This window comes from Sturnus vulgaris, chromosome 6, assembly GCF_052056855.1.
Source record: "Sturnus vulgaris isolate bStuVul1 chromosome 6, bStuVul1.hap1, whole genome shotgun sequence".
Classification (NCBI taxonomy): domain Eukaryota; kingdom Metazoa; phylum Chordata; class Aves; order Passeriformes; family Sturnidae; genus Sturnus; species Sturnus vulgaris.
In genome coordinates, this window is record NC_142248.1 from 38,193,738 (window position 1) to 38,218,032 (window position 24,295).

The 24,295-nt window shown below is 38.8% G+C and overlaps 1 protein-coding gene across 9 annotated transcripts in view; it reads left to right on the top strand.

The window, feature by feature from the left end:
• TRAF3 (TNF receptor associated factor 3) overlaps positions 1 to 24,295 on the top strand; it is a 69,189-nt gene that overhangs the window by 21,960 nt on the left and 22,934 nt on the right. For all 9 annotated transcript variants that reach the window (XM_088166272.1, XM_088166276.1, XM_014871931.2 and 6 more), the window contains 5 exons: positions 12,974 to 13,230; positions 16,250 to 16,301; positions 18,536 to 18,640; positions 19,513 to 19,680; positions 23,900 to 23,980. In XM_088166272.1, the coding sequence (XP_088022398.1) occupies positions 12,989 to 13,230; positions 16,250 to 16,301; positions 18,536 to 18,640; positions 19,513 to 19,680; positions 23,900 to 23,980 (648 nt within the window). In that variant the 5' untranslated portion in view covers positions 12,974 to 12,988. The remainder of the gene's footprint in view (positions 1 to 12,973; positions 13,231 to 16,249; positions 16,302 to 18,535; positions 18,641 to 19,512; positions 19,681 to 23,899; positions 23,981 to 24,295) is intronic.

Sequence of the window (24,295 nt, forward strand, 5' to 3'; positions counted from 1 at the left end):
TGAGTACAAAAAGTTTGTACTAAGAGAGGCAATGTCTTATGTGCCTAGTACATTCAGCTTAGGCCACTTTAAAAAAAACTATCTGAGATGGTTTTAAAAAACTGGGTGATGACCTATCATTAAAGATGTAAAATTTTCTTGTGGGAAGTGAGAGAACCTTAGGATTGTCCTCTCTCAGCTGAACTTAAGATACTAAGGATTTGCCTTAATTACAGCTCTTGCCAGCCCTCTGTTTGGTGTTAGTGCACTGATGAAGTCCCTTATTTCACTGAGACAGAGGCTGCTTGGATTGATAGCAAAACCCATCCTTGTTCCAAAAGGGAATAGCCTTCACTGTAACTAATCACAGCTATCACCAGCACGGCTGTCAGTGAATAAGTATAACTGGTGCAGTCAATACCCTGGAGAATAAATTAGTGAAGTAGTAAGATTATAAAAAGATAAAAATGCAGTTTGAGTTTACATATACCTAATTTCATGATTTCTTTTTTATCCCTTGAATAAATGTCTTGAAAAATGGAAAATTGTTTTTAAAAGCCCCAAGACAAAGACAACCCACTTTCTGACACTGACACTTGTCTAAGCTGTAGAACTCACTGTTCTGAGATAACACTAAGAATTTGCTGCTCCTGGCCTCAAAATAATTGCTTGTAAATTTAGCAGATGTATAGAGGAAATAGGAATCATGCTTAACAGAATCTTTGGCGCTACTTTCCCCCCCCCCTTTTTTTTTCTCTTCCTAGGATAATAAAGCATTGGTGTTCAGTTCAGTTGGAAAATGTAATGTAAAAAAAGAATCCCTTATGACACTTAAGAAGCGTGGGCAAGTGATTTCTTTTTATGAAGACTTTTTTAGGAGGGTTTAGAGTAGTGACAAATCGCACTAGAAGAGTCCAAAAATAATACTCCTATGGATGTAGAACACTTCAGGCCAGGGATGCTGTAAAAGGTGTAAACAATATTTTGCTTATTATACAGTTTAGGGAGAAACAAAGTGATGAGGTCTTAAAATCATGTAGTAGTTCTGTAGAATTGGTGGGGAAAGAAATCCAAACTGCTGCTGTAATATTGGAAGCTTCATTGCCTAGATACAAGTTATTTGCAAAAAGTGGGAACCAGCACTCTTTCCTCTGAAGTGTCATTAGCAGTGCAGGATCCTGTAAGCTCTAATCTTGGGACTTAAGTCACTTGCTCTATCAGTGAGTGTCCTCTGCATACTTTTAAATCTGGCATTTGTTCCAGTTGTAAATTATTCTTTTCATTCTGCATATCTAGACTGTGCCTGTGTGAATCTTTGTAAGCAGATAATTCTTTATGAGCATAAATTTTCCAACGAATCTGAGTATTCTCATTTAGTTTCTAGTGTAACACCTGGAGGCTTTCAGGTTTGAATTTTCAGAAATAAAAATGCGTGTTTAAAGGTTAGATTGCCGTTAATACATTAAACAGGATTGCTTTATTAAGTATTTATTTGGTAGAAGTGAACATGATTTCATTAATATTAACTAAAGAAGCCCTCGGGCGATAAGCATGCAAAAAGAATTTTCAACTAAACTTCATGTTCCAGATCTGAAGGCACATCTCTTTAAGGCCTTGTGATGGTGTGGAATGCACCACCATGGTGTGAATGTTTCTGAAGCAGCAGCAGTACCATACAGTTTTATCAGAAAGTTTCTTTGAAAGGTTTCTATCACTTATGTTTAACTTTTTTGGCTGTGTAACAGTGATAAACACTTGGTTCTGGGTAGTGATGTGAAATTCAGTCAGAAAAATTTATGAATTACTTTCACAACCTCCACATTAGGTATGTTGTATAAGGATAACATCCTCATTGATTTTTGTTAATTCTCTTAATCCAGTAGAAGAGAAACCTTCAAAGGGACCTGGGGTTTTTTGGTCCTGTCTGACCCAGGGCTGTAGAGATGACTTTTTCTCAAGATGTCAGTGCTATCTATTGATCTGAAACCTCCATAACTGCACTTGGTGTAAACCAGCAGGCAGCAAATAAAACATTTAAAGTTTGCAAGAAAAAGTAATAACACAGTTTGTTACCTGGCAAAATAACCAAGAAGAGAGAGAAACGAGGAGAAATGGTGAGAGAAATGAGGAAATTGCATGCAGATTCCAAGCAACAGTCTTTTCATAACACTTAACAACTGCAATAATGAGTACTGTCATACACCAGCAGAATTTGTGTTTTAGGTGGACTTGGCTTCCAGCAGCACATTCCTAAAGTCGGCGTTTGCTACAAAAGGAAGCAACGTGCTCCTTCCTTTCTCACGTTGCTGGGAAAAACGTTTTGTGAATCTAAATTTTCAGTTAGGGAAAACACAGCTTCCTCCATGAATACCTTAATAAAGGTAAAAAATGCTTTAGATAGCAATGAATGTCAAATTGTGATTATGAATACTATACTTGGTAAAGGGTCTGTGACTTTATCCTGAAAACTCATCTTCAGTAATAGTTTTTTGCTAGAGCTGTAGAAGCTGGAATGTACTTCAGTATAACTAGAAATTCTAGCACAAATGGTTTAGAGGGTTTTTAATTTTTTTTTCTTTCTTCCAGATTCTATTTACAAATTTGGTTTGTTTGGTTTTGGTTTTTTTTTCATCTAATAGAAAATTCTTAAACTCCCACATTTTTCCCAAACTCCAAGATGTTGGTCATAGACAATAAAATCTAAATGCTGAAGTGTACAGTGTAGACATTGAAATCACTGAAGTTAAACCTGCTATTGCTTCATTAATGGACAAAGTGGACAATGTTTTTCTTTCCCTCACATTCTGATAAGTACTAAAATACAGGCAAATGAAAAGAGTTGCTCTCTTTTCCTTTCCCTTCCTCATTAAGAAGCAATGGATTCAGACAAAGCTGAAGACATCATCTAGAGGGATGGGAAATTTCACTCAGGATTAGTGAGAAGTTGAATTCTGTGCATGAATAATTGTCTTCCATGCAGTTTAGTGTTCAATAAAATATTCTGACAATGTCACATGCTGTGTTAATTTCTAGAGTTTGATTAGTATTTAGGGCAGTGTAAAAAAGTATTTCATAGTGTTCATAGTATGCCGTGTTCACTGGGATGAAGTGAAGGAGCAGGAAAGGTTTTATGAGAGTGAATTAATTTCCATAAAAGACAGGCTAGATAGATTTTTCTGAGTTTTAGATGCAGGCTTAGAAAGCTTAATTTAGAGTAGAAAGAACTTCATGTGAAAGTGAGATACTGCGTTTTAAGTTTTCTGGTGTGGTCATTTCTAGTTGCACAACATTTCATTTCAGTGTTGAGTTCAAAAAGTGCCCAGCCATACTTGAAGTTGCATTCTGTTTCATTTACCAGATTCTCTAAACTCTGCTGTGTTCAGAATTTCCTGGGAGGACTGTTTTTGTTAAAGATGAGCTGCATTTTAAAATTAATTAAGTAGTATTTTATAGGTATTCTTGAGAAGGCAGTTTTGCAGTAATTATTCATAATAAGCTTCTTGAAGTGCTTCGGGTTTTTTTCTTTTTATTTGCTGGTCTCTGACACCTTTGCCTTCACATACTTTCTTCTAATTGTAGAAGATGAGGTACTTACCTGTCTTATTTTTTTAACTCTGCTTAGATTTCAAGGCTTGGTTTATTAAGAGACAGCACAGATGCACTCTGTCAGGAATTGGCAGTGCAGAATTATTCTTCATGCACTTGGCAGACAGCAGTGCAGATAGGTAAACTCTGATTTGAGGAATATCTTCTGCTATTCTGACAGACCTGAAATTCTGTTAGATTTGAAGCTGAGGATCTCTCTCACTAACAGAAAGGAAAATAATAGCATTGATTGATAGGTCTTGGCTTAAGAAAAAAGAAAAAGTTGAGAAAAATACTGCAATAATCTTTTAATTCATACTTGGTGATTTCAGAGATGAAGAGACTTTGTTGTCTTAAGTTGCTGTAACTTACAAGCAAGTTGTTCCTGATAACTCATGCAGCAGATTTTTCTTGAAGTCATGCCTTGGGAGGAAAAGGGGACTAGACTAGGTCACTAGAGGATGAGACATCATTTTGTAGGACTGTATGCCAGGGTCACAATGACTGGGACATGCCATGTGCCTAAACCCTCGTTGATCTTTGCTAGGGTTTGTCGTGGCTGGTTCCACTGCCCTCTTGCCCAGTCACAGCAGGCAGGAGTGGGAATCAGAGTGAGAAGTTGGGCTTTTGGGTGTCTGTCATTTGACACTGCCGCTTGTATCATGTGAACCAAAGACGTGTGTGCTCTGCAGAACAATTAAAGGAAGCGTTAGGCTTGCTGTGAAACAGGAATTGGATGAAATCTGGATTGATGGAAACAGCTTTCCGTAAAAACAGAGTATTCCAAATGCAAATATAAGCTGTTTTTTCCCAGTTCTCTCTTCAAAGCCCATGTAAAACCATTTTGAAAGAGGAAAGTACCTTTAATTTCAAATACGATGGTTTTCATGGCATTTCTGGAAATATTTTATCTGAGTATATTTCTTTTGTAGAAGATAGAACTTTTCCTTTGTAAACAGAGCCAGAAGTTAAAAAAATAAAAAAATTCATGGTGTTCATCCACGTCCCCCACATAGGACTATCATATGCATCTCAATCATGGACTTCCCCTAAACAGCAGAGGAAGAGATTAAAGTTTACTTTGTTCTGTGATCATCTGATCATCTTTTGATCTTTCCTGTTCTTTATCTGCTTCTACTAAAAGCCTGGTATAGAAATACAGATCACAGCTGGGGGTTGATTTAATAGGTAAAATGCAATTGCTTTGTCTAGGGGTGCATGAGAGAAAAGAGGAAATGTACAGGAACCTAAATTGGAAATACAGAAGAATACTCGTCATGAGCTTGGACAGCATTTCTCTTATCTGTTGCCTTGTAACCAGGCTTTCAAAGCTTAAGAGGTCTTTTGATTTCTAAAAGATGCTTTTGATTTCTTGCACTTCAGATGACTTTACTCTGTATTTTGGAAGCTCAGTGAGATTAGGAGCTAATTACTGAGAGCTGTAGATAGCAAGTGTAAATCAAAATACAAACACTTTATTTTTACTGCTGCCTGAGGCTGATGTTTTGCCAACCCATGTGTCATGATTCAAAGGAATGCTGTAAACCTTCAAAAATTAAGAGTTGAACATAGTGGTTGAACATAGTGTCACATGAAAATCAGCTTTCCTTAATTGCACTGACTTACTTTTTCTGCTGTCTTTTTTATTAGATAAAATTTAAGTCCTTTAAAAGTTATGGGCTTTTTTTGTCTCTCATCCGGTGAAATGTGTTAGACTAAATGTTAATTGTATTCAGCAAATTATTGGATAATTACAAAAAGTGTCAGTCCCTGGTTTCTTGGGCATTATGAGCTATGCTAATACTATGTTATTATTTATAAATACTACTATTCTAACCTCCTACTGCTGATGTAATTACTTTATAAATCTGTCCTTTATTTAGAATGTAGAAGTTTGTTACACTGAGTAAGAGGGAGTGTATGTTACAACTCTTCTCATGACAGCATAGTCCAGCAGAGTTGCTAAATTGAGACCCCTTGTATGGGGATGCTGTTTTGTTCAATCCTCTAGGACACTTCACATGGATGTGTAGACTCGTTTTTGAAATAAATGCAGCCAAGGAAACTGATAAGTTAAAAGAATAAAACAATGTAAAACTAAACTTACTTTTCATTTTCAGCTCTTCAGTCATCTTGCAATCTAGAACATGGGAAATAAACAATGTTTGTGATTCAGGTGACATGCATGGTTGTTCTTTTGCAAGAATATAATTATAGCGTCTTTTGATTATACTTCTGATTTTCTAGGTCAGATAGGAAAATAAGTAATAGCCTGTACCTTCCAAACCAAAAATAGTTTTCCTATTTGTTCAGTAAGTTCTACAGGCTAGAGCCTGTGGAGATTGTGGTGAAATCTGGTTTAATTGCTTGAGATCATAGCAGTTCAAGTATCAGAAGGGGCTTTTTGCTGCCTCAGAGTATCACATCATAATTGCTACAATAAAAACTCCTCACAGAGGGGTGATAAGTGCTGGGAGAGGTTGCTTGGAGAGATTTCTTCACCCAGGCAGTTCTGAAAACTCAGCAGTGGATACCCTGACCTGACTTTGAAGATGGTCTCCTCTGAGCAGGAGCTTGGGCTGGGTGACCTCCAGAGGTGCCTTCCAAGCTCAGCAGCTGGAATGCTGCACTGGTGAGAGGCTGCAAAAGGCAGAAGCTTCCTGTGAGGAGAATACTTCATGCACTGCTTCTGCATGCTTTCAAATGTTTGGCATCCTTGCTTATATCCAAACACTGATTTTTATTTTTTAAAAATTTTTTTTTAATTTTTTTTTTTTTCCCCTGTTGGTCTTCATCTGTTCTATAATATCATAGGTATGATCTCCAGGTCTTCTCCACAACAAGGAACATACATGCTTATAAAATTATAGGGCAAAGCTTAAAGTAGTTAAAATAGCCAATTTATTTTAGCACATAGAAAAAGAAGTTTTAAATATCAATATTTATATTATACCTATTTCCAGGGCATACTCTGAGAGAGTATGGGAAGGGTTGCTAAGGTGATACAACTTTACACAGTGAGAAATATGAGACCATTCCTCACCTTCTTTTAGATTTACACTCAAATACTATGTTTAATTCCTGTAGAGAAATAAAAGCCACATTGATATTTAGGGTATATTAATAAATATATTTGATATTATCAACTATTTAGGTATCTGGAAATACCTAAACCTCTGGTTAGTTGGTCCCATACATATATATACACACACATATATATATATATATATATATACATACACATATATATATATATGCTCTGGAGAAATAGTAAATAGCACTTCAAGCATGAAATGCATGGAGGTAAAAATAAATAAATCAGTAGTTCCTCTTTGCAAACAAGAGTGAATATGCCAGGGCTTCTGACCTCACAGAACAAAGTTGATGGATGGTTGTCTGCTTTCAAACCTGCCACTCTCGAGCCTTCTTTTGGAGTGATTCGAGGCATTTGCATTTTGTTTGTCTGTTGTTCAGTGGCCCTGCCCAGACTGAGCAGTGGGGTTATGCCAGAAGGCCAGGCTGAGGTGTGCTGCATGTTGTGAGAATCATACTCTGCTGTAGGGACCCCTTCACACTTGAGAGCTCCAGAGTCCAGATTCCCATGGCAGCTTCCCTGCTCAGCCTTATTTTAATATTCTTTGGCATGTGTGCCCTGAGTAACCTGATAATATGTTGTCACCAATATACTGCTTTCAGCTTGCATTACTGTTTTAACAAGACATCAGAGTATGCCAATATATGTGACATAATATAATAGCACACGGAAGCAGAACCAGCTCAGAAGACTTGTCTAAAATGGTGAAAGAAAGATGGACATTCTTTTCAGTATGTGATAGGAATTTATTAGAAGCTATAAAATGCTGAAATGTAAGACAGAGGAAAAATTCAGATTGTTTTAATAATTTAATTTTAAGATAAAGGTTTCTGTGTGCTAACTTGAAGCAATAATTCTTGATGATAGAAAGCAAGTGAGCTGGAAAGACTGAAGATCTGGAAATACCTCTCCTGCTACCTGGTTATCTGTATATCCTGTGGAATATGCAAGAAAATTCTGTGAAGAGCAGGGAAACTGATGAAGTCTGTGCTAGTCTGTGTTCTACATCCCTTTTCTTAACCCCTACTCTGCCCTCCTGAAAAAAACCAAAAAAAACCCCAACAACAGAACAAACAAACAAAACAAATCCCCCAAAAAACAACAAACAAACAAAAAAGAAGGCAATCAAACAACAAAAACCTCTAACTCTGCAGCCCACTCCTGCTTTTATGGATTATGAGGAGACCAAGGCCCTGAAGCTTGGTGGGACAAGAGGGAGCAGGTGTTCCTGCCTGGTTTGTGCCTGTGTGTGCACTGACTGACTGCTCGACCACAGTGGTGCACTTCTGCAGCCTCCTGCTCACTAGGACACTACATTAAATTTCTCTTTTTGTTCCCCTCCTAGCTGTTCATCTTCATGAAAATTCTGCCCAGTTGGTTCCAGTGTGGTTTTGGGAGGCTGGGAGGAGAGACAGCACAATCACAAGCCCTTACCTCATTAACAGCTATAATGAAAAATTATACCCCAGGCTACCCAAAAATGACCTGGTTAGGATGAGATGCTGAAGTTTATGTGCTTTTACACATTTTAAGATACAACACTTTTTTTTGAAGAGGAAAGGTTACTTTTCTGCTCTGATCTTAAGCTCCCTGTCCCACTTTAGGTTTCTCTTTCAGAGCTTAATTTAGATACTGTGCATGCAGTGCTGTTCTGTTTCAGGAACTTATGTTCTCACTGCAAACTGTAATTTGATCAAAAAGCTTTGCTGTCCTATAGTAATAACCAAATTAAACCATGTCATGCATTATTCTCTTCTAAGGTGTACTGTAATGAAAACATTTCTTTCTAATAGCTTTTTGCTCTTTTTGAATTTTAAATCTGTGGCAGAAGCTTATTTGCTTCGTGTTGTCAATGTACGAAAACTGTCTTCATGCAGAGCTTTCTAGGTTCCAAATCCCATGGTACCAAGTGCAATCAAAATTTTAAGAATGTTTTAGATTTATGTAAGAGTGGGTTTTTTTCCTGTTTTCTTTAGAATGCAAATTTATTTTGAATTTTTATAGAAGCTTTATTGTATTTCTGTGTAACAGACTGGCTTTATTCCCAAAAAACAAATCATAAAGATATGTGATACTACAGAACATGAGTGCAGATTTTTAGAGTGTTTGCTCTTTGTGCAGTGAGAACAACACCCTTGTTTAAATAAGGAAAGAGCAAAATGTCTTTTGTTTGGGAATTCCCGTGCCTCCTAATTCTCGGAACAACTTTATGGGTAAACTCACTTTTGCTTCCAGTTTCTAGGCTTCTGTACTAATTGTAGTATTAGATAAACACCAACAAGTTGTTCTGACCTTCACTGCAGTATAAACAGCTTGAAGTATCAACTGAGGTCCAGCCTCAGTTGCTTGAATACCACTTGTATTGAGCAGGAGTAGTGACCAGACTGGAGCAAGCAGTGTCACAGTGTCACCCATCTGATGGCCACAGCAATGTCCTCTCAGGTGTGAGCATTAACAGATGCAGGAGAGGTGCCTGGAAGACAAGCAGCAGAGGACAGGACCAACCTTGGTGACTGTGCCTCTTTATGTGCTTATCTGCCCTGAGAATTAATTGTCCAGGGTTTAACAGTTTTAAAAGACATCTAAAAGTTCATATATTTTTGTGATGATCTTTTCCCACAGATAAGAAACTGGAGTGTAAGAACTAGCTGGTTATTAATTAGGCATTAAGATTTAGCTTTGCTGAACAAGAAGCAGAGTCCTTGGCTGGATGGCAGCTTGCCATGCCTTTAGGAACCAGAGACCCCCACCAGAATTAGCCCATCTTGAATGCCCTAGCTCAGCTCCTGTCCCTGCTCTCTGCAAGTATGTTAACTTCACTGCCAGGAGTGCAGAGTATCTTACCGAGGTGTAACTTCAAAATTGCTTCTTGTTGCCAGTTTGAAACATGATTATGGGGGAATAATCGGAGTCCTGCTGTTAAAGGTTCCTGAAAAGGAAGAGAAGCCATTGCAGATGACACTCTGTAGTGGCATGGGAACCATAACAGTGCTGTTTGCAGGAGGGTGGCAGCTGAAATGTTTGGGTTTTCTGTGCTTGTGTTCGCCACTGATCCCACGTGCAGATGCAGGAACATGTAACTAATATGCATGATGGCAAAGCTCTGTGCATACAGACAGATAAACATCAATTCTCCCCATCCTCTTGTTAAATGCAGCTTGTTCATTGTAATAAGGTTGTGGTGGTCTTGTAAGCTCAATGCTCGGTTGTATTTTGTGGCACTACTTCATGAATGGCTTCCGAATTTTGCTGCACAAGAAAATCCAGAGTATTGTGGAAGAGAATTCCTCACCAATCTGGCTGCTCTGTTGCTGAGCTTGTTTAGCTTTTCTGGTCTGACATACTTCTTCATAAAATAAATACAAAACCCAAGACAGACAAATCTGACTGTTAGCCATATCTCATAGTATGTTCTATTTGTCAATGTGCTTTCTGCTTGTTTTCTGTGACAAGATAGCCAAGATGACAGTTCCAAAAGTGGAGTCCTGTGGCACCCTGTGCAGTTTATTCTGGTGTGAAATCTGTCTTGACAGCTGACAGTCCAGCCTGGAGCAGTTTTGTGTCTCTGTGAAACTCTCACCTGCTGCTCATTTTGGCATTCGGTGCTGTCTGTCTTAAGTCTTGAATATTCTCCTGTCACCCCTGCTTGCCTCCTTGTGACTAATTATTCAGTTTCCTTGTAGAAACCTTGCTTTTGGAAGACTTCACATCTCCAATCATCTTTAGATTCTTTTTGTTCGAAAGAAACTTAATGGGGAAGCAGACATTCAGTAGTTGTGGACTGTGACTTGCAAGTTTGGGAACTTTGTGCTCTCTTCACTTGACAATTCACTTGTCAACATCTCTTTTAGTGCCTCTTTTTCTATATTTCTTTCGTTGGTTAGAAGCTGGTCATGCCTGGTTTTTTTGTCATTTTAAGGAAAGTAATGTTCCCTGTGTTACTCCTACGAATCAACATGCTTGAAGTTGGCTTTTGACTTCAAGAACTGACAGAATAGTGGAGGTCTTGAATATGATTTTAAAAAACACACAGCTGCAGAGGGAAAAGAGGTATTAGAATCTACAAATCAAGGGACTGAAACATTTACAGATTCCTAAACAAAGTGCCAAATGAAGCTTTTCCAGTCACACACAGGAAGCAAGTCCATAGGCAGCTAAGTTTCAGCAGTCTGGATACTTAAGGAGTTGCACTTTTTTCCATCTCTTGCTAATCTTTTCTTTTACAATGACAGGAAGGTGTCAGGTCCTAAGCTCATGACTGCATTTCCCCATGTCCAGCCACTGATGTGCAGCAGCAGCACTCATGCCTTGGGCAGTCTCTAAATCTGGACTATGTCTGTAAGCTGCTCTCCTTTCTCATTCATGGCACTTCTGTGAACCTCCTTGTCTGAATCATGTTCTCAACATCAGTCTCATTTCTTTTGTGCTGGTTACAATCTCGAGTTGCCTCTTCAGTGTCATTATTACCTGCTGGGTTTTTATACTTGCTGGTGAAACTAGCTAAGGTCTGAAATAATCTGAATTTCCTCATTAATGAGAAGTGTGAGTCACTTTCAGTTCAGCACAGACTTTTCAGTTCTTTCACATATTGTTCTGTCAAGACAAGTCTCTGCAGTCTTTGAAGAGCAGACAAGGAATAGACTAACATTAATTCAAATTATGGCTCAGAATTTATAGTCGCTTTTCAGTTCATTTTCTCCTTTTTTGGGGGGTGTGTTTGTGCTGTTTTGTTGGTTTTGAATAAGGTATCACATATCCTTTGAATAAGGAACAATCACTGGGTCTGTATTCTGAATTATGAGGATGGGTTCCTTGGGCTCTCTCTGAGTTTGATGGAGACCAGAGAGGCTTTCCCCTGGGCAAGGGGGCAATGAAATAAGAATTCTTCACTCTATACCTCTACCCTTGCTCAGGTGGTGTTGTTAAAACATGAAATGCTGTCAGCATTGAGTCACAATGATTTTGTCTTTTGTTTCTGTAAATAATGGTATCGAAAATCAAAGAAAATTCTGTACCCGTTAGAATTCTGTACCAAAATTGTAGTTGCAGAAGTTATCTACAAATAAATATGTTTCATTACAAGTGTGTGGTTTTGGGCTTAGCAAGGGAAGGCAAGGTACCACAAAAACTGTGTACAAGAGGGTTTGTATATTTGGAATGTGAAACATTTGACTCTCTTAGTGGCATTTGTGGGCAAACTTTGAGAAGTGAACTGGGCCTCATTTCTTCATTCTTCTTCTTAAAATTTGAATTGTAACTATATCAGTTGAGGCAACTACAGAGCAGTGGAATAGGTTTATATCTGAATTACCAGTTAACATGGAGAGAGAATTGAAGTTTGATTTCCTCTTGCAGATTGCCAGACACTTCTCATAGGTAAATAGCTGTTGTATCCTCCAGTTGTGCTTTCTTCTGTATATGCTGAGCCTTTCTAAGGACACTTATACTTGTTTGACTACAAGATTAGCTAGGAAATGATTGAAAACACATTTAAAAACATAACCTGGGATATTATTCCTCTGTTGTTCTGCTAATGCTTTGCATGCTGACCTAGAAGATGGGTTGTCCAAGATAATAGGTACTGTAATTTACTCTTCAGCTGGATTAATTATTTTCTTGGCTTCCTGTCAGTTGTGTTTAGCCCTGGTAAATTAATCAAATGGCCATGTTACATAGGCACTTCTCTGCTGTCACTTAGACTTTGCTCAACTGCTCTCTTCAGGTGAAGATATGCAGTGAAAAGGTTGGAAAGTATCTAGTAACTAAAAGCCCTTTGTGGTGGTTTAAAGCAGCGTGTCTTACACTATATTATTGCAAAGGGATCGACAGGAAAAGTGGGCAGGGGGGCTGGGCAGGCTCTGGATGCCCTGTGTGGGCAGTGGTGGTTGTGTGCTTCTGCAGCAGCATTTGAGAAGGATCTCTGTACTGTGCCAGAGCACCTTCTTCACCACGCCTCTTGCTGCCTCTGATGGCTGGACTTCAATATTAAGCAATACTTTTCAGAGAGAGAGAGAGGGAGAGAGATGTGAAAGAATCCCATTTGTAATTCTAGATGATGGCCATAATTAACACTTCATTTTCAGGAGCAGGTTTTAATTGTTTGCTTTCTAGAGCCTTTGAATGTGTAGACTATTTTACAGATTTGTGCTAAATATACTCAGGCAGTAATGTATGTATTATGTTCACATGATGTGTGGACACAGATCTGTTCTTGATCCTTTCTGATTTTAGGCAGTCTCTCAGATGCTCCGTTTGTTTTATTTAAATGGTGAAAGAGGTTCTCGTTTCTCAGTTTTTCTCTCTTTTGATTCACAGAAACTATCTTAGAGCATGGACACCAGTAAGAAGTCAGAACCCCCTTTATCTGTAGAAATGGTGCAGCAGAGGGCCAATCCTGACCGCAGTCCATCAGCATCCATCTATGTTCCAGAGCAAGGTGGCTACAAAGAGAAATTTGTCAATGCCGTGGAAGATAAGTACAAATGTGAAAAATGTCACCTCATCTTATGCAATCCTAAACAGACTGAATGTGGACACAGATTCTGTGAAACCTGCATGAATGCCTTGCTGAGGTATGTTGTTTGTTCTGGTAGAGCATCTTGATACCTTTAAATGTTGTGAACTACTGATATTACTGTGAACACCATTGCAGCTTTAGGAATATGAGCCTTCCACTATTGCTTGCTTGAGTATTTGTTATCTGTGTGCTGGTGCAAACATTTGTGCTCTATTCTAGGTCAGGGTAAGGCAACTGAGCTTTCCATCAATATTGTTGGAACAGTTGTTAAGGTGGTGTAATCCTGTGTAGCAATGTGTTAGGTAAGAATTTCATTCCCTGTGGAGGCCAAATGGAGTAGTTGTTTCTCAGGACTTCTGACTTGGGTAATCTGGTGCCAAATACACACAGTAAATTGTCTGTGTGAGGAACTGAGCTTGTTCACGTTCCTTAGGGTGGTGATACCTAACCTGGCTGTGGACCCAGCCTCAGAGATGGGTGTGGGACCCTTGGGTAAATGTAACTGCTTGTGGAGCAGTTTCCCTGTAGCCCTTCCAGCTGTTTGTTGTGGGACTTGTGTGTCCTGTGGATTGCAGGAGGGTCAGAAAGGCTGATGTCTCTATTACTGAGAAGTTTGGGCCAGGGTGCAGAGAGGGTCAGTGAATGATACAGGTGTAAAAGAAATGCTGAGAGGTGCAATCTTTGCCAGTCTAGATAAAAACAAAAGTGCAATCATCTAGGGAGTATCTAGGTTTTAAGAAATACCTGTGCATCAGTAGATTTCTTGGTCTCTCAGCATTACTGCTGGCTGTGTTCAGTAGAGTGATTTCAAAACTTTGTATAATATTTGGAGACCATTTAGCACACTTTAATCTCCTGGGGTACATAAGCAGTGAATATGTTCATGTACTACTGGAAAGGCAAAAAATACAGAAGATACTTGGCTTGATGAATGTTGCACACTGGACTCCTATCAGAGAGAGCATTTCACTCAGGAAGACTTGGTCTGTTTACTTAGTGTGACCACTCTGACTCTAGATGCTGGTGTATATGTCACCTGGAAATACTGTAATCTGATCTCTAATACTTAGATATCTAAGTCAAGACTACCTGCAGCATGGTAAAAGAGTATGGAAGTTATTACAATACTCAGTCTCCTGATAAAGAGTATTTCTGTACTGGGTCCATAGCTCACTAAATGCACTCCTGCAGGTTTTGTGTTTACAGCATTTCAAATTTAAAACAACAACCAAAAAAACCACCAACTTTTCTTTTGATACACAATGTCAAGTGAGGTGTGGCATTTAAGAAAAGCAGTTATTTCTTATTCAGTACGTGTTTTTGGAAGACTCTTACGTGTTAGTAACAGTGACTGCAAAAAACCGAACACCTGCCATGCTTGGATGGGCACGGGTGGACAGAGCAGATCCTTGACAATCTAAGCAATAACAATTCTGGCATTGCTAGAGTCTGGGCAGTTTTCCTTCCCTGCTGTGAGACATGCACTTGTACTTATTACAGTGTAGCTAGAATATGTGTAATTTTATCTTCCTGACTTTCCAGCCAGTCTGTTACTGAAAAAGACATGTGCTTAAGGCCATTGAGTTATTTTGCTTTATTTAAGTGCTTGTTGCAAACAAATCCTGTATTAAAATAAAATTTACATTCCCCCTTTTTTAAAAAAATAAATAGTGTGCCATAAAATTGAAAGTAAAATAGGTTTATGTTGGTCCTGCATTTGGCACAAATTTTTTCATTCAGTGTTGATACCCTACTGCATACACAAACACACTAATTATGTTAGCAGCTTCTGTTCCAGGGTTGTTTGAGGACAAGGAATTGGGAGTTAATGGAGATAAAACAGTAAAGATGTCTGCTCAGTATGCAAGAGTAGTTTGAAAAAGCAAGCTGGATGCTTGAGTGAATTCAGTAAGAGCAAGGAAAGCATGACATTGTATTAAACGCTATATGCCCTGATGTAGTTTAGATTCCTTTTTTTTTTTTCTGACTTATGAACAGCGTTACAGATATTGAAGCTTTAAGGTACTTAAGATGCTCAGAAATGTGATGAGACACAAAATGATTGGTTTGAAGAGCAGAAGGCAGCACAATGATTTGAAATAACCATGCAGATTACATAACATGATTGAACTTCTTCAGCCTTTTGCATTGATTTGCACTGCTGCTGGGTAGCCTGTCAGGGAGTTGCTTTATGAAAGAATTCTCTCAGCTTTTACCTGGTGCTTTTCGTCTCAGTGCTTTACAAGGGAGATAATTTTGACTGTTCCCATTTTTATGTGGGAAAAGGAGCTATAAAGGAATGAAGCAGCCTGGTCTGGTGCAAGGTGTTCCTCTGCATGGTAGGAGAATGGAACCAGATGAGCTTTGCTTTCTTACAACCCAGTCCATTCTGTGATTCTAAGGGTTTACAGTATAACACTTCAGAGCCAGAAACAGCTGTAGAAACTCAGGTTTTCTGCACTCCAGTTCCTCCTCACAGTTCCTGCTCCTAATTCTGCCTGTTGTCCAAGAGGTCGCAAGTTTGGTAATTAGTTTATCAAGACAGCTACAAGGCAGTAGTTCAGATAAAGGTGGCAGCATCTGTAAGAGTTGCTACAACCAGAACAGACTTGAAGGAGATGGACATAATTACTTTTTTACCCTGAAATGATGTATAATTGACTGTCAGAGAAAGTAAATTTTCATTAGGTATTGTTTGAGAAACAATAATTGAAGAGACAATATTTTTCCTGTTTGCACAGATTGAGAAGTGACAACAATTTTGGATCAGGTGCAAGCTGAAAAATAGAGAATGAATTTTGCCAATTTGAAAACCACTATGCAGTTGTCTGTAGACATTGTGGTGGTCTTCTTTGGGAATGCCAGATACTTTCCACTGAAAACTCAAATGTTCAAATTTATTGAAATAACATTGTAAAATTGTATTTTCTCTTTATAATGAACTATAGCCACTTTTAATGGCTTTAGAATATATTGAATAAGCAAAACTAAGTGCCTCATAAACGGAAATTTTTGTACTGCAAAAATTCCGATGAGCTAAAAAGTTTTTCTCTTCTCTTTTCTTTTCTCTTCAGGTCTTCTAGTCCCAAATGTACAGCATGTCAAGAAAGCATAGTAAAAGATAAGGTATTGTTAAAATCATTTGTTATTCAAGAGTATTGAACTGTGTGGCGTACACAAGTTGTGTTACTGTTATGTGGTAATTATGTCATAAACCTAATAAGCTGCCTAAAAGGTAGGTTTGTCATGAAATGTAAACCATGCATTTTATAGAGGTAGGTGGCTCATTTTTCCTGTGAACCTCATGGTAGAAAACATGTCAGCTTCATCCCAAAATGTCCAGACAAGTGTCACATCTCGAATTCACAGCTGGGAGCTGCAGCAACACATTGCAGTTGTCCTCCCATCAGCCAAGGGGATGAGGAGAAATATTCCATCTCTGTAGATGCAGGGATGTGACAGCTCTAGGTGAACACTGATTTGGCTCTAGCCTAGTGGCTGCTGTTTCACTCATCTCTTTTACAGTGTGGTGTTCAGTGAACCCCACTGGAATTAGGACAATGGGGAGTTACAGTAATGGTAATGGGATTAGATCCTTTTTTATATATATAAGTTATTTCATTGATACCCTCTTCACTGTTTTTCACATCAGAACTTTTTGCTGCCTTTGAAACGTTGAAGGTGGAAAAACTTCATGGCTTAGTAGATGGTTTATGTGTTTTTGCATTGTTAATAGATTATTTCTGCTAATAGATTATTTCTTGCCTAAATGAATACTTGTGTTCATAACCATTTTCAGGAAAAGGTTGATGGGTGTGTTAATCTCTGTTTTAATCCAAAACAGTTCTCTGAACAGTGCTCAGTGAAATTTGGTTTTGACATGGATGGACTCCCCAGGAGCTCAGACCAATAATGATACCTAATTTATTTGTTCTTTTAACTCTGACTTTCTGGCTCTTAATATACATTTGTTATGAAACTTCAAATATCTTTAAAACAAGACAAGAAAGCCGATATATACTAAATACCTGTTAGACTAACTGTGCAAATCAGTTTTTCATGAAACTGGAAACCTCTCTTCCCACAGAATGCTGAAGTCCTAAATGACAGAAGTGCTTTTAGATAGTCTTTGAAAAGCTCTAGAAGCTGTCTTCCTACCTTATCTTCAGGCAGCAAAACTCTGCTTACTAACCTTGTGAATTACTTTGGAAAAGATCCTGCAGCATAGCCAATTGATTATTTAAATGAGACTTGTTGATTCATTAAACTTCTCACACGCTTCTGAAAAATAAATAGAAATCAGTGACCTGTGTCAGATGAGATCAGATGAGAGGGATTGCAGTGTTCCCTTCTTCACTGATACTGGGGATAGATTCATAGTCACTTGGGCAGGTGGATCATAATTCTTGGTTAAGTGTTAGCATGCAGAACCATTCTGTAATTACAGGAGTGCTGCAGTGTACACAGTGTCACAGGAGTCTGTTGATCATAGTCATCGGTTGGGCTTGGTTCTTAAGGTATTTCTTAATGGCTGCTAAAGCAGTTGAAAATTAGAAGTTTATCTCTTTGGTTTTGAACTTCAAAATAGCAGTAATGGTTTTCAGTTCTTGTCTCTTTCTCTCTCTAGTTCCTGCCCTTCTCAATTTGGCTTCTTGAGAGTTCAGTTGTGTTGTTTCTTATGGGGCATCTCCTTAAAAAAGGTGTAAAACTTAAACCCCAACCTCTCCATTTGTAACTTCTTTCAGTTTTATTGTGGCCAAAACACACTGAAAGTTCTTATAAACATTAAAATGGAGAAATAGTTAAAGCCCACTTATGTGTGAAATAAAAAACGTCCTTCCATCCAAAACCTTAGGAAATATCTGTCATTATATGTTATCACTGAAGTGCAAGCAGGTATTCCAGCCAAGCAATCTAGTAATTTTGGGACCACCATCCATGAAATACTTCCCCTCCAAACTTCTGGGTTTGAGTCTCTTTTGTCTTTATAGTATTGTGCCTAATGCAGCAGCTCCCCAAACAATGGAGACAGTTCTAGCTTGTGCAGGCCTAATATTGGCAAGCAAATAGCAGCAAATCTGGTCCCTTCTTGTACCTTTCCCTTTATTGTATTCATAGTAAAACTGAAGCAGTAGTAGAGTATCTGTCCAAATACTCTTTCACTGAGCTTCTTCACAGTGGAGAAACTGCAGTGTTGTGCACATTCTAGGAAAATAGAATAGCAGGATTTTATTTCTGGCACATAAAACGGGAATGGAAGGACACTGCTGTAGCTGAATTGCATGGCTTCTACTTTACTTGAACTTGCATGTCCTTGAGTGGTTTTCAGTTTCTAAAATAAAGTGTTTTTGATTTTTTAGGTATTTAAAGATAATTGTTGCAGGAGAGAGCTACTTGCCCTTCAAATATACTGCAGAAATGAAAACAAGGGCTGTAAGGAACAGCTGTCTTTGGGTCAATTACTGGTAAGTTGATCTAGCAGTCATAAGCTTTCTTTTGAGTCAAAGAATGAAGAAAAAATTCTTACAAATGAAAATCAGTCAGTTTCTTAACTTGCTCTCACTGGTGGTTAATGTGATTTATAAATGTTACGATAGATTTAAATTGTTTTGAAACTCAGCTTTTTTATGAACTGTAGGGAGTTGTAAAAACTATGTAATTGTCTGGCACTAAGGCTTGGAAATATAAATGGATAAACCAAATGAAAACCGGAAGGGGAAATAAAATCGTGAAGAATCTTAATGTATACTTGACAAATGGGAGAAATTTGATTTCTATTTTGGTGTATTTTTATTTATCTTAATCCTGTTTGTGCATGAAATTGAACCTTTGGCTTCTCTGGAGTTGTGTAAAATAACCTGTAGCTGTTTTGGTGAAGGCATGAGATAGCAGTAATTCAGTACTCCTGCAGTTGTATGGCATGGCTGCACAGCAGTTTGCTGTGAGATGTGTGGATCCTAGCTTTGAGTGAGCGAGCTCAGGTACCTAAACAACTTAAAGCAGCATCTTTGTGTATGTGGAATAATATACCTTTAAAAAGAGTGCTTACCTTTTCTTTAAATAGCCTGTGTAGAATTTTATGCTGTGTTAGAATGCTTTTAGTGTAGAAGTAGCTCAGGTACATCTGTAATACAGTGAAATCAGCTGTCCAGGTAAAGCAACTGTCCAGTCAGAAATCTATTCCTGAGTAGATTTCTCAGTGTTTGCTCTTGTGTGATGCAGTTCACAAAATAACTCTCCTTATTTTGGTTCTGAAGTTACTTAATGTTGGATGTCTTCAAAGGATGGAAGACTTGCACAAAACTTAATTAGATTGATTTTTTTTTTAATCTTTCAGATGCATTTGAGAACTGACTGTCAGTTTGAAGAACTCCCATGTCCTCGTGCTGATTGCAAAGAAAAAATTCTGAGAAAAGATTTGCCAGACCATGTAGAGAAGACCTGTAAATATCGGGAGACAACCTGTAAATACTGTAAAAGCCAAGTCCCAATGATTATGTTGCAGGTGCAGTATTTTCTTGTGTATATACATCAAGATTCCCTACATTAATATAATGTCTCTCTCTGTAGCTGCCAAAAGAGCTTTGGCCTCTCGCCAGAATTAATAATTCAAAAAAGAAAATAGGCCGACTTTCAAAACGTGTCTTTTTCCTGTGGGGAAAAAAGTGCATTGAATAGGAAATATTTTTTTTTATTCTGATGTTCAGATACTGCATTTTAAAAAGTTCATATCCACTGCATGGTATTCATACTGAAGTTAATTTTGCTATGCTTTTTAGATGTTCTTACAATTTAAATAATAAATGCAACTACCATAATAACAATCAGATATTGTACAAGAAAAGCATAAGCATTGCAATTGACTGGAAAAATAGCATCTTCTATGTAATCCTTCTTGGGTACTGTGTGATCTGTTATGGGAGGAAGGAAAGAATGTAAAACCCATTGTGTCTTATGAGAGGAAAGGAAGAGAATGTAAAAGCAAATTGTTCCTTGCCATAACCAGCAGTGGTACATGACAGGCTTAGGATGAGTTAGTGCTGTTCTTGGCATCAGGTAGGCAGCATATTGAAGGTTAGAATTACAGAGCAGAGGTTGAGAAAGTCATGCTTACTTTACACATAGAATTTTAACTTGAATGTGTTTGTCTTATTTCACACTGAAAGATATTATGCTGAATCTATCTTGGTATGATTTTAACATTTTTTAAAAAAAATCTGTATACATAGTTTCTGTATTTTGATGGTCTTGGATCTCATACCTTCTTACTATAGTAAGAGTGATGGAAATTTTATTCTCATTTGTATTCTTGTGTGTTGTTTATTAGGTGAAGTCTGACAATGATGAGAAGTTTTTTGCTTGGAGATGTTGTTACAAAAAGGCATAGGTAGAAACTTCCCAAGTTCTGGTCTAGATTTTGCTCTCATTTAAGCAGCTCTCTCACTCTCTTGAGTGCCCACTTGCAGGGGCTACTAATTCAATAACTGTGCCTTACCTAGAATAAGGTGGCTGAGACATGAAAAGACACAGAAAAAATTAAGTTTGCCCTGTATTTATTCTTCCATATTCTGATACAGAGGGGAAGGTGTATTTGGATAGATTATGGATGCTGTTCTCCCATTATGATCTCCTAATTATGATTAGGCTGGGGGTTGGTATGAGGCAAAAGGCAATACTAAAAAATGTGTGGTGTCTTAACAGACAGAGCCAGTGAGTTTTAACTATGTTTTGCAAACTGGATTGGCTGATATTTTTGGGACATTTTCCTAGATTTCTAAAATTTCAGTGGTTATAGAAATGCAGATGGGCTTCTTTGTTGCCATCTGATTAAAATGTTACCCCACTATACTTCAGTAGTAAGAATCAGAAACTTAATGACACTGTATGTTTGAATGTTAGAATCACAGAATAGTTTGGCTTGGAAGGGACCCTGGAGATCATTCTTGTTCCAGCCCTTCTGCTGTGGGCAGGGACACCTTCCACTCAACCAGGTTGCTCATAACCACATCCAGCCTGGCCTTGAATGCTCCCAGGGATCAAGCATCCACTGTTTCTGTGGAAAATCTGTTCCAGTGCCTCACCACCCTCACAGTCCAGAACTTACCGAATTTAAACCTGCCCTCTATCAGTTTAAAGCCCTACTCCCTTGTCCTATCTCTACATGCTCCTGTAAAAAGTCCCTCTCTGGCTTTCTGTAGGCCCCTATAGGTACTGTAGGTATCTTTTGACTTCTCATTTGAGTTTTGTCACCCCTGGATTTTTAGAGATGAACTTGAATTCATCTCTGGGTTCTGTAGCCTAGAATTTTCTCTAATGTAATAATGACTGAAGCTGGCCTCAGTGACTTGAACTGAAAATGGAGATAGGGGGAGCAGACTGAGAAAAAAGGTATGCAAATGGAAACAAAAAATTTTACTGGAGAACATGTGGTTCATATCTTCATAGAATCCTATGACCCGTGGGGTAGGAAATCCCCGTTGTTGGAGGCAGACTCCAACAAGTTAATAATGTCAGTAAAATGCTTTTTTAGATTGCATTTGTATTGGCTGCATGCTGACTCAGTGGCTTAGCTTTTAAACGTCTTGTGTTCAAACCATCTAGAAATGTAGGGTTTCTTTTAGTCACAAACTTACCTTTTCCATCCTCTACGTCCTGACAGATAAAGATGGTGCATTGTTAAAATGGAAACTAGTAGTCTGAAATGCTTCTGGATTTTTCTGTGTATAATCCACAAAGCTACTTGGAAGTGCTTGTCCTGTAAAATTGATACTTAGACAGCAGTATTGTGACAGATCTGGAAGGACAGCACTGCTTTGTGCCTGGGCCCCTCTCTGAAACCCTGGCCATAACCCAGACCCTGCCAGGGCAATCTGGGCTCTGCCCAGTGCTCTGAAATCCAGCTGAGCTGGCTGGGACAGCACTGGGGAAGACCCCAGACATTGTGCCTTGCTCCCTGTCACTGCTCTGGAGCCAGATGTGTTCCTAATGTGGCACTGGCTTTTCTGGGAGCCCTGCCAATATCCTGCCCTGCCCTCATCTGTGCTGGGAGCCCTGCATGTGCTGTCACCTGTGGTTTGCCCTGCATTTGGCTTTATGTGCTCAGCTGGGGGAATTCAGATCAGGAGGGAGGGAGTTCTGCCACTGGACTGGGGTGACTCTGGTATATCCTGGAAAGGAATGGCTTCAGTGGGTGGACACTGGGATGTGGAGCAAGGAGGAAGACAGGAGAGAATGCTGAGAAGTTGCATGATGCCTGTTTATCATGAACCAAGACTCGGTGTCACAGCCTTTGTCAGGTGGTTTGGGTAGGTTAGAGAATTAAAATTAGGAAATGAACGTTAGAAGGGAGTATTGCTTTTCTGGGTTTGTAGTTGATAAATATCTAAGGAAGTGTGTAGGGCATTAGGTTCCTAGAGTCACCTGGCTGTGTGGGATGTCTCCCTTCAGCACAATTCCAGATGTGTTCAGAGTGAGAGGCCCAGCTCCAGCTGCAGAGGGGTGCTTTGGGACTCTGCTTGTCAGGAGAGCATGGCTGTCACCCTGACAGGCTGTTCTGAGCAAAGGGGCTGGCATTGCTCCTGGCATTGTTCCTGGCTGGCTACCCTGGAGGGGACAGACTGAAGATGGCTCAGGAGCTGTCCCAGCTCTCTGGCTCAGGAGCAGCTGAAGGCTCCCTGGTTCCTGTCTCTGGCACTGTGCCACGTCCCAAGTGAGCCAGTGTGAATGGGGAGCATGGCAGGGTAGGTGGGTCGGGACAGTATCTGATGGCCTGCTTTAAAAGGAAAAAATACACAATTTCACATAGTGGCAGATTTATGCCAGAATTCTGACCAAGGCTTTTCACATATTGGAGATCAGATCTCCTGTACGTCTTGGTTTTGTTTCAAAAAATAAACCTGGTTACTGGGCAAAAAGGGCATGCTATTTGTTCTTCCTTTTCTAACAGGCTTGTAAATGTAGAGCTTTGTTCCCTTTGCTTTTCTTAAGTACCAGAAGTGAAGCAATGTGTTTCAAGTTGAATGGGACGTGTCACTTGACGAGAAATGGATTTTTCATTTTGTTGAGAAAACTGAGAGGAAATGTAAATTCAGTTATCTTGGGCCTGACTTTCTTCCCTCACTGGGGTGATAGGGTTTGACAGCTATGCTGAGATACCTGTCATCTGGGTTCAGATTAAAATCCCTGCCCAGCATCATGATATGTAACAGTGAGTCTTAGTATCAGGTGTTTGGGAATTAAAACTAGAAAAGAATTGGAAGGGAATATCCATACATAGGAAAGAGAATCTCTGAGAGTGTTCAGTGTACATTTCTGATTAACCTTTCCCTGCACTATATGCCCTTACTGGAAAGGACATCTACACTGGTTCTGCTGTCTCTTAAAGATGCCCAATTTTGTGAGTAATTGTTGGGGATTAAAACTTGACTTGTGACTACTGTTTCATTGTTCAAAGTAAAACCAATAAAATGGTAAGCAAATAGATTTGCTTTGCAAGGGAAAACACAAGGAACCCTTGGTTTTGCTTCAGAATATCAACACCTCCATCAGAAGTGTAAACTGATGTTTGAGCAATTGCAACTCTGTAACTGCACAATTGGGAATAACATTGAAAAAATATTGTGGGATTTTTAATTATCGTAGGATGCTTTTCTTTGCAAGTAAGTCCTCTCTTAATTAAAGAGTAAGATCTGATTTGTGGTTTGTTTGGTTTTTTTCCTCTGTAGAAACATGAAGATACAGACTGCCCATGTGTCATGGTTTCATGTCCTCATAAATGCAGTGTTAAAACACTCATGAGGAGCGAGGTAAGAAGTCATGCCCTGTGTTGTGCTGAAAAATTAAATAATGTCTTTAGTAAGATCTCGCAAGAATTTTGCCAGAAGCCATTTCCTTGTTAAAATGTGAGATCTAAGGAAAAGCTTTTTCTACCACACAGTTAAGTGTGATAACACTCAAATATTGTTAATGATTTCTTGAAAAACTATTTAAAAAGAAACAATTTCTTAATTTTGAGTCATTATTACACTTGGCTTGCCCAAGACTAGCGCATGTCCTTCCTGCTTTCGTTTTTACTACCTCTCCCCCTGCCCTTCCCTCTTCTCAGCACCATAGAGCAGCAT